This window comes from Limanda limanda, chromosome 5 (assembly GCF_963576545.1).
Source record: "Limanda limanda chromosome 5, fLimLim1.1, whole genome shotgun sequence".
Taxonomy (NCBI): Eukaryota; Metazoa; Chordata; class Actinopteri; order Pleuronectiformes; family Pleuronectidae; genus Limanda; species Limanda limanda.
Genome location: NC_083640.1, coordinates 10,468,887 through 10,478,877, shown reverse-complemented (window position 1 = coordinate 10,478,877; position 9,991 = coordinate 10,468,887). Strand labels below are relative to the sequence as shown.

Here is a 9,991-nt window from a genome sequence, read left to right as displayed (position 1 = left end):
TTTGTCTGGGACGGCGAGCAGCGAGACTTTTTTGTCCTAACAGTGGATTTATCTGCTCGGCATCAGCGTCATATTGTGTTGAATCCCACACCTGCAGGTATTGCACAAGTTCGTCACTCCGTGTGTTTTATGACATAACAAAAATGTCATCAGGCTGGACAGGTAAGTTCCCAGACAAAGCTTTATAATAACAATTAGTGTTCTGTCATGTTGAAGGGATGTGGGAGTCTTCAGGAAGCCAGCAGCCACTTGAAGCTACAGGGACAAGCACACAATGAGCTAGTTCACCAGAGATGTGGTCTGGAGAGAGGCAGATTATCCACCGTCAGCCCTTATCTCTCATGGATAGTTTCCTGTATCGGTGAGTTCAGAATCAACAGTCTCTTATGTGGATGTAGTCTGCCGGGTGGTTGGACAGAGAAAACCCTGATCTTGGATTTATGATCTGCCTCAGCTCTGTTACAAGCACCAGGTTATCAGAGGGACTTTTAAAATATGTCATCACAGAGCCCAAAATGACACATCCACTTTTTTCTTTTCCTTTAAAAGTTAGGCAGTTAACAGGATGAATGGAAATCTTTTTTTGAAGTGAACCATAATCGTATCTCACTGATGTCCGGACTCACGTCATCCTCTGTTTAAACTGACCCTCATGAACAGTAAAACCGTGTAATCAAGGATCTTTATTCTGGGATTTTGTTTTCAGTTACATCTCCCTGTCAGACCCCCCCTCCGCTCTCTGCCTCTGTCAACAACAGGAAACTTGTTATTCCACATTTCTCTCAGCCCACTTTCCAACCCATTAACACCTCAATGGGCTTATTTGTTAACATCAAATCTCTGAAAGACGACAGAAATCAATACACAGTTATTTGTTCCCCAAAGAAGCAGCTTTCCTGTGGCAAACCATGCATTCATGATGTTTGACCTGTCACCGGGATCAGCCGGTGCCGTCATTAATCTGTCGGGCCCCAAGAGAGGTGACACCTTTCTCTTGCTCCGACCTCAAGTACCTATAAATTGACATATCATATTTTGAAAGTGGCTTTTAATACCTGCTGTGACTCAACCTGGGTCCCCTGTGGCCCTTGTGATCTAAACGGCAACATTCACCTATGTTTGCTTGGGTACAAATCTGGACGTCTGTGTACAGCTTAAATTTGTAACCACGCTGTTTGTGTGTGTCAATATGCTCCTCGATTTAGTTTGTTGTTCAACACTTTCCAGTCCTTTTGGTGGCGTGCTCTTGGTTTGAGGAGATCCACCGGTGCCCAAATCTGTTCAACCCGACTCTGAAGAAATATATGTGTGAACTCTAGGAGAGGAGTTGTAACTACGCTTGGTCATGAGTACTTGACAAACAACCTTGGTGCGCATTACTACCACCTACTGGAATGGAATCTGGGATCAGTACACATGCGAGGAACACCAAACAGACGCGGACCCTCATCTTAGTATAAATGGAACTGAGGGAATGTGCATGTGATCAGAACAAGTATGCAACTCTCAGCGGACATGGACCATTTACTGAATATATACTTTGTATCTGCCAAAACTAGACTGCTGTGGCTGGTCCCACTAGTTGTCACAGCTCGCTCCACAGTCCAGCCATGATTCCTCATAATCTAGCTCAACTAGTCTCACTATTAGCTAACAGTTAACACTCTCTGAGTTAATGCACATTCTTGAATCCTATCCTGACCCAAGCAAAGAGTGGATACTCGGTTCACTGGGCCTTATATGTGCAAATTGTATTTCCTCAGGTTAAACTACTGAGACTACTGGACCCGGCTGTCTTGTTAGACCACTTCATCTGAAGTCAGACAACCGTCACTGAGTAATCAATGATAGCCACCAATCTGAATTAGGTATGAGCCTTTGACCTGTTTCACCAAATGAATGGTGTGAGGGTGAGAGATCAGGCAGGTCTACAAAAAAAAAACCTGATGGTTTATCAAGTCAAACTGAAAAGGCTCAAGTGTGTCCCTGCATCCATGAAAATATGGATTCACCAAGGAATTAACTAGTTGATTGATTGAACGCCTTTAATTATGAATGGGTCAGTAACCAAGGTGAAAAGTTACATTTACATTGAATTTCAATTAGGAAGTAAAAGTCTAAATTAGAATTACAAAGGAGATAAGATCACTTACCTTTTAAAACCCGAGTAAGAGATGTAACTGCGCACACACACACACACACACACACACACACACACACACACACACACACACACACACACACACACACACACACACACACACACACACACACACACACACAAAGGCATTATCTGATCTCTTGAAGGGTCCCTGGTCTCCTCTCTGTCTGCAGCTTCAGTCTTATCTGTGCAGAGAGGCTCCTGCAGCTCTTCTCTCCCCCTAGAGGTGTTTCTCCTCCTCAGGCCCTGTGTGCACCTCAGAGTCCGTGTCCATCAAAACTGACACACACACAAACACACACTACTTTTTTTTTGTTTTGTTGTTGCTCAGTTCATTAATTTATTATTAGGGTAAGAAATCACAACTGGCTTTGTTGGATTCTGTTCTGTTGTAAGCATTTGGTGTGACAATTTAAACCTCCAGATAAATACACATTTCCACGTGAGGCTTAGGACCAGGACAATGAGGCTATAGGAAACCGACGGATACTTTTTGCAGTGCAAGTAAATTTGGGTCTTATCAGTGGCTGGTGGAGGAGTGAGTGACAGGTCAGACTGGAAGTGTTTCCAGTTTGATTGAGAGTTTGAAGGAGTTAAAGAGCCACTCTGTCTGCGGGTTTGTTTACCAAGCAAAGCTCCGGGATGGGACAGGCTCTGCAGCCTTATCAGCGGATTTGTGAATGGGACAATAATGAGCTGAGTTTGATAGAGCAGCACAGCTCAGGTCAGATGTCACTTCATCCATTAGCTGTTTGATGGCTCTCTTTGATAAAGTGCACAGAGGAAAGCTCCGTGGCCAATTAGCCACTAAAGAGTTCCTGATCAGACATGTTGCTTTTATTTTATTTTATTTTCATGGGGACATTATATCATTTCAGTGGAAGCAGTGGATTGAGGACTCTTGTTAAATTTGATATCATTTGGCAGGACAGGGTGTGTGAAATGATAACATATGAGTCAGTAAAGAAAAAATGATGATGATAAATGTCACATTATTATTTCTTTTAAATTGAAAGACTGATTTAGCTCCTGCATGAGTGAAAGTTGTGTCTTAAAAATCGTCTATGTAAAAATCTGAGTTGGATCACATATGTTTCATACCTTTTCACTGTGCTTACGATACATATTGAACTGTTATTATTGCAATTAATGAAAAGGATATTGCGACGATTATTTCTAATGTTTCATTGCCCAGCCTTATTACTCAGTAAGATTTTATAGGACCTCTGAAAGCTTGGCATTGGTTCTTTTTAAAGTAGGAAAGGTGTACACTTTGGGAAATTATGAAAAACAGGTGAAGAAAAAAACGTGTGTTATAAACTGAATTGAATTTAGCCCATGGAAGCTAATCTTAAATTATTTAAAATAAACCATATTTAATTGATTTAAAGTAACTCGAACTTTTTCCAGAAACAATGAAAAACAAACAATTAGAAATGTGTGTCTATTTACACTGTGAATTATAGCGTGTGACTGAAGAGAAACCAAAAATTGAATGTTATATCAGCTCATTTTTAATTAACCACCGACTTTTTTCAAAAGGATAAACATACAGTTCCATACAAAATATACAGTAAAAAATATTTAACAGTTTTCTCCCACACGGATCGTGGATGTCCCGGTGCTCACCAGCCTATCAGTCCCTGTAACGAGGCCTGGAAGTGTCCGTGGCTGAAGGGCCCCTCGCCGGCTCCTGTTAGGTCCAGCAGCTGGTTGCTGGACATGTTGGACATGTTGGACATGTTGGCCGCTGGAGACACGCTGTGATACCCACAGCCGTACACGCTGTGGCTGTTGGCAAACACTGGGTTATAATGTCCCACGGTCACATTGTAGGGGGCCGAGCCGGCGCCGCAGAGCTTCCCGTCCCGCACCAGCACCGGCACCGCCACCCTCCTGGGCGCGGTGGGGGGGTACCCGGCCAGCTCCAGGGACTGGTCCTGCCTCTGACGCTTGCACTTGTACCTGCGGTTCTGGAACCAGATCTTCACCTGCGTGGAGGTGAGCTTGAGGCCGCGGGCCAGCTGCTCTCTCTCCGGGGCGGACAGGTAGCGCTGCTGCCGGAAGCGCCTCTCCAGCTCGGACACCTGCGGCTGGGAGAAGAGCACCCGCGGCTTCCTGCGCAGCCGGGACCTGCTGCAGCCGGGAGAACTGTCCGGTCCGCTGGTGTCTGCACGGAACAGGCCAATGGGATTAATGGAATTCAATAAACCAAAATTCACAAACCATTTTTACACGTGTAAAAACATCAATTAATGGTATTTTAGGCTAAAATAAAATAGGATTAATCTGCTGATGGAGTTTGATGATGGCATGTGTTTCTATACCAACATTTTCATAATAAGGTTTAAGTAAAATGCCAAATCTGATGAGCTGAACTTTGTATGGCTGCAAGAGACCAGATATTTACAACTGCTTTTATTATTTTTGCAGTACACTGTATTTGTAAAATATTGTACTGAAATAAATACGTACTTTGCTTCCTATTTCATCCACTTACAAAATAAAATAGTAAGTGTAGAAAAAAGTTAAAATGTGTACAATTGGTTATTGTATTGTTTTCACGACGTTACGTTTGTGAGATGATAGATCTATCTTAATTGAAGTGGTCGTATTACGTTGTCCCTTTCAAACAGGCTTACAATTGGGTCTCCTCGTTAAATGGATCGATTTACGTTGAAGACAAAAATCAACAAACAGTGCATTAAACAGTGTGCACTTGGTTAACCACAGTAAACAAATAATAACAGTAACAACCACAATTAGTCACACTTCATTGCTCCTTCCATTCCTTACACGTGCGTAATTGTGGGTGTTTGGTGTTAAAATATTACAAGTGAATGGGTCTCCCCATATTTGATGGTTTATCTAATAATAATGATGTTTGCTTGAGCTTTTAAATTGAGAAGCAAAATGAAAATGTTCCAGGTCTAAGGCGCGTTTCCTCCCCGGGACCACAAGGCCCCATCCCGCCAGGTGGCCTCCATACAAACAGCCACTAGTGTTTAAAGAGGAATAGGTTTGAAGGTGATTTACAGATCGTGTCATCTCACCCTGCTCATTTATCTCCTCCTCTGCTGCTGAGTTGTGAGCGTCGACCTTCTCCTGCGTCCCGGGGACGTCATAAAAGTCCCTGCTCCTGGACGCAGCGAGCATGAGCTGCTGCTGCTGATGATGATGAGGATGATGATGATGTTGCATTGGAACAACTTGGTCCGTCACCAGAAATTCGTTCTCAAAGTCCCTGTGCTGTTCCAGCCTCAGAATATCCTTGACGGAAAAGGGCGTCGAGGTGGAGGTTGAACTGGGATGCATCCCCGCAACCTTTCAATTAGCTGCAAATTACTTTTTTAAAAATCCAGTTTTTTACGCACTGTGCTGGAGCTGCTGGTGATGGTGACGCTGCGCCTCTTGCTAAGTGACTGGTGGGTGGAGGGACTGGGAAGATAGAAACCATTCAAAGGTCCGGCTGAAGCGCAAAGGGAGAGATAGATCTGTCACCTCTCTCCAAAACACTGGCCAACACCCTGCCTGCCTGTGCGCACAGTCCTGCAGCTGCCTCTCTTCTTCTCACCTTACAGGAACTCCTCTCGTCATGTCCACCCTTCTCTGCCGGGGAGGAGGAGTAATTAACAAGTTTAATCAAGAGATAAGATCTGAGCACCATGCAAACTGGACCCAGAATAAACATTTGAACGAATGTATACGTTTTAAGGAGTTGCTTTCAGTCGATTGTCCTTTTTTACAATCGATTCTTAACATGAGAGGAATTAAAACTTCTCAGTTTCTTCATGGATAAACAATGTATGTTTGCTACAAGTGTGACTTTACATTATCAGCAATGAGTCAAAACTGTCCAGCTCATGTGAGTGTTTTAAAAAGAGGTGTGTTAATTTATTCAGTGTAATCCATCCATCGGATGAGCCAAAGAAAAAAAGCCATCAGCGCGCAGGTCTCTGGGGTGTCTGGGGGTGGTGGGTGGGTTGAGTGATCCTGCGTGATGTTGAACAGCTTTACCATCAACATTGTTTTCCAGCCACGTTATTAGTGTTCTCAGGCCACAACAAACAGTAACACTACACCTGATGTTGTGGAAGTGGAGAGGCGGCGGCGCCAGCCCGAGATGCATGACTGAGGCCGAGGCGCGCGTCCTGCGCACAGACAGGAACCAGGACAGACACGGGCTGCACTGCAGGATGTGTGGAGGTCCGAGCACAGGGGTTCAAAGCAGAGACTCAAACTGTTGAGTGACACTTTAGAATACAAGTCTTTTTGTCTTTAAAACTTTGTTATTGAATTAAGAAAAAAACACTTTTACACTCAAGATCCCTAAGTTTGTGTGTATCAGGATTTCTGTCTCTCCTCTGATTTTTTATTCAGTCATCATCACACATTGTAAAAGTACAGACAATGTAAGTCTGGAAAGTATTTACCTTAAGTGAATATATGTAAACAACCCTCCAGAAACAGACAAAGGAAAAAATATATAGAAAGAAAGTAGTTATTTAATTAATGAATCGATCAATCATGGTGAAAGTATGAGATTACTCCTCTGCTGGTAAGTCTTAAGAATTAGCTGTTGATTTGCCATCTTCCACACTGAACCAGTTGCTTGCAGGTCAGTAAAAGCTGTTCTCCGGTTCAATTTGTGTAGTTGGCTGCAGGTCAGAGAAAAACAGAAAGGAGCCGAATACAATAGAAAACAGCCAGTGAACATCCACACTGTCCTGAGAAGAGTCTGTGTAGGTGAATCCTGTGATCTGGTTTTAAATTGTTGTTCAAATTTCAAGCCAGATTTGAGACAAAACCAACTGATGCCTCAGAAGTCACCTGTGGTTTATTTAAACCCAGATGCATCCTGTCCTGAGTTTAACTTCAACCTGCTGCAGATTTGGCCTAAAAGAGCTTTAAGGTCTTAAGTTAAGCTTAGGGTCAGATGTTTACACCTCAAATAACTTTATTCATTGAGTTAATTTCACACAAAAGCTCTTAAAAACACTTTTAAGAGCTTTTGTTTGTTGTTTTGAAGCAACCTCTTTTCTTTGGCTACATTAATTAGACTTAGTGCCTTGATTGTGTTACATTCATTTAGCTATTATCGATTTTCTAGTTGAGTCAGACAGCATAACAGTAAGATTCAAGATTCCCTTTATAGTCATTCAGATCATTCACAGCTAAAGACTACAACTGATGTAAAAAAAAGAAAGCGATTGTTTGTACATAGTGTAAACAAATTAATTCTTGAAGTAAATCATCATGAGTCATTTATTAGTTGTGTTTTGCTTAGTCCTGTTAACACTATTATTGAGTTGTATTACTTCAAAATTGTATTTGAGCAGCAATAGAGGCATTAAACAGTTGGAATAAAAGTTACAACTAATGTTTTCCCTTGAAATTATGATTTTACCTCTATTTACAACTATTTTACTTCATAACTGCAATATAGTTTCTAAGGATTTATAAACTGTATTGCAATAAGGGAGGGAGTCAAATGAATTTGTATGAACTATAATGATGTCCCATCATAACTATAAATGTGGGCATTAATTGACACAATTTTTTTTTTTTGCAGAGTTACATTTTTAATGAATTCTTTGCTCACGGAAAATTTGAGGGAAAACGCATATAGTCATATGGGATATAAGATTAAAACATGCATAATCATTTTTCTCTGCGTTACTGAGTCAATCCACTTCATTTCAGATCAGATAACTAAAGCGTTAAACTAGATTCATGCTCTTTCATTTAAAAATGCTGAATTATGTTTTCTTTGATTATTTTCAATTCATGATTATACTGGAATAGAAAACAGTGCCGTCACTTTCTAAATGTATTTTCATTAATTAAATATCTTTTCGCGTTTGTTAGATTGTTGTTCCATTTGTTTTGTGTGTTGATCAACATCTGTATTTGCTGTATCTGTTTCTGCTCTACTACTTCCTGCAGCTGCTGGATAAACAAAACCCTAAAAACCTAACTGAAATACTCAGGATTTCTAAAGTGGTAAGAAACCTGAACTTCAAAAGCAGAGGGGGAAAGAAACTTCACATGTTAACTGTGAGTTGTTTGACACCTCAGGGATTTCAGGGTGTTCAGTTTGATGAGTAAATGACTTAATCACTGCGGCAGTGTTCTCCGAGGGCTCGGAGCAATGCTCTCTCTGACTCTCTGTCACTCCTTCAAATCAAAGCCTTTCCCACTGATTCCTATACGTCCCCTCTCTGTAATATAAGACGCCAGCTGAGTAGAGTTTACCACTAAATACCCCTAATTCATCATACAGCTAAATAGGAGGCTGATAGCAGCAGAAAGAGGAGAGAAGGAGGAATGAAACTCTACCCAGCTTTTCCTTTGGCCAATTAACTGAGGACACTCACAAAACATTATGTGACATTATAGACTCCCCCAGAAATATATGGGTTACATTCTCTATATGCAATGTGGTTTATGTAGACACCCACTGACAGTGAAACATGTCAACTATGAAACAGCTTTCATCACTTTATCACATGATCACTCTTACCCATTGAAATAACACTTTTATTATCTGTATTTAATATTATCTATTTACTCTCACCTGCACCAGCTGCCAAACTCTAATGAAGCGTCTGAGCAGATAAATGTCACATATTCATGTATCAGCTTCTGCTTTTCTACACTTTGTCTGACTTAAATCACACAAGTACTGATTGTTGTTTCCTCTGTCAAGGAGGTTATGTTCTCCTCCCGTCTCTTTTTTGGTAAGTTTGATTGTCGGCAGGGATAACGAAAAAACTAATTTCAATGAAATTTGGTGTGGGTTGGGACATTAGCTAAGAGAGAACCCATAAAAGTTCGGAACTGAAAATTTAGGGAAGTGAGTGTGTGCTATTTGGTACAAGTTGATCATATTTGAATATATCCTAAAAATAAATCCTTTATTGAACCAGGTAAAAGTCCCTTTGAGATATAATCTCTTTTATAAGAGAGACAAGGGGGCAACACACTATTGTTACAACAATGAACACAATACAAACAGACAAATTCAGCCGTCATACACTACAAACACAATCTTAAAAGAGCATCCACGGGGAAATTTAAATGGAGACATAAAATTACAACCCCAACCAAACAGTGGAAGCCGTTGGGAGAGAGACTGACTGAGTGTCACCAGCTCACATGGTGCCGCTCGACCAGGTGAGGTGAATTTACCTGAAGACCTAACTCCTCCCATCAGGACCCTGCAGAAGGAAAGGCCTCCTCAGAGAGGGTTGTTACAGTCATGTTTCAAGTCAGAGCCAAACTGGTAACATCTCATCTGAACTGTTTCTACTGTGCTTATTTGGGTTTGCTTTGGGAGACTGTTATATATGTTGTTGATATGAGTGACATAAACATTTAACATGACTTCAGTGTTATACACAACATTGACCCTAAAGCATGTGCCATCGTTTATTAGTGTTTTCAGTGCCTTAATGCTTTACTTATGTAGCACACTGACATCTATAAGGGAAATGTTTAGTGGTTGTTTCAAAAAATGATTTTGATGAACACAATTATTGTTAAGGAAGATGCAGCAGATGAATTCTGACTTACTAAAATTACATATTTGGAATAACCACTTCATTTTGCTATGACTGCCTTCAGTCATATGCAAGCTTTGCCTAAAGTGTGCGGTACTTGTGAGTTTGTCATTTTATTTGGACCAGTTTGCCCAGTATGTCTGCTGCTTGTTTGCAACATGTATGAAGGAACTGGTGCAACCGGCTTTTAGCCACTAGATGTCTCTGTCCCCCTGTGTTAAATCCACCAGCTCCAATAAGAGGAGGATTTCATCCACGCTGGAGGATC

General features: G+C 41.3%; 1 protein-coding gene across 1 annotated transcript; it reads right to left on the bottom strand.

The window, feature by feature from the left end:
- Positions 1-3,786: 3,786 nt before the first annotated feature.
- nkx2.7 (NK2 transcription factor related 7) lies at positions 3,787-5,476 on the bottom strand. Its single transcript, XM_061072301.1, has 2 exons — positions 5,215-5,476; positions 3,787-4,331 (listed from the first exon to the last, which is right to left on the bottom strand). The coding sequence occupies exons 1-2, from the start codon at positions 5,474-5,476 to the stop codon at positions 3,787-3,789; spliced, it is 807 nt and encodes a 268-aa protein (XP_060928284.1).
- Between the last annotated feature and the right edge of the window lie 4,515 nt (positions 5,477-9,991).

Bases quoted from the DNA above. Each gene is read 5' to 3' on its own strand.
- nkx2.7 (XM_061072301.1), bottom strand. From the start codon at position 5,476: ATGCATCCCAGTTCAACCTCCACCTCGACGCCCTTTTCCGTCAAGGAT. The intron at 4,332-5,214 runs GTGAGATGACAC...TGTTCCGTGCAG, and splicing joins GGAGGAGATAAATGAGCAGG to ACACCAGCGGACCGGACAGT.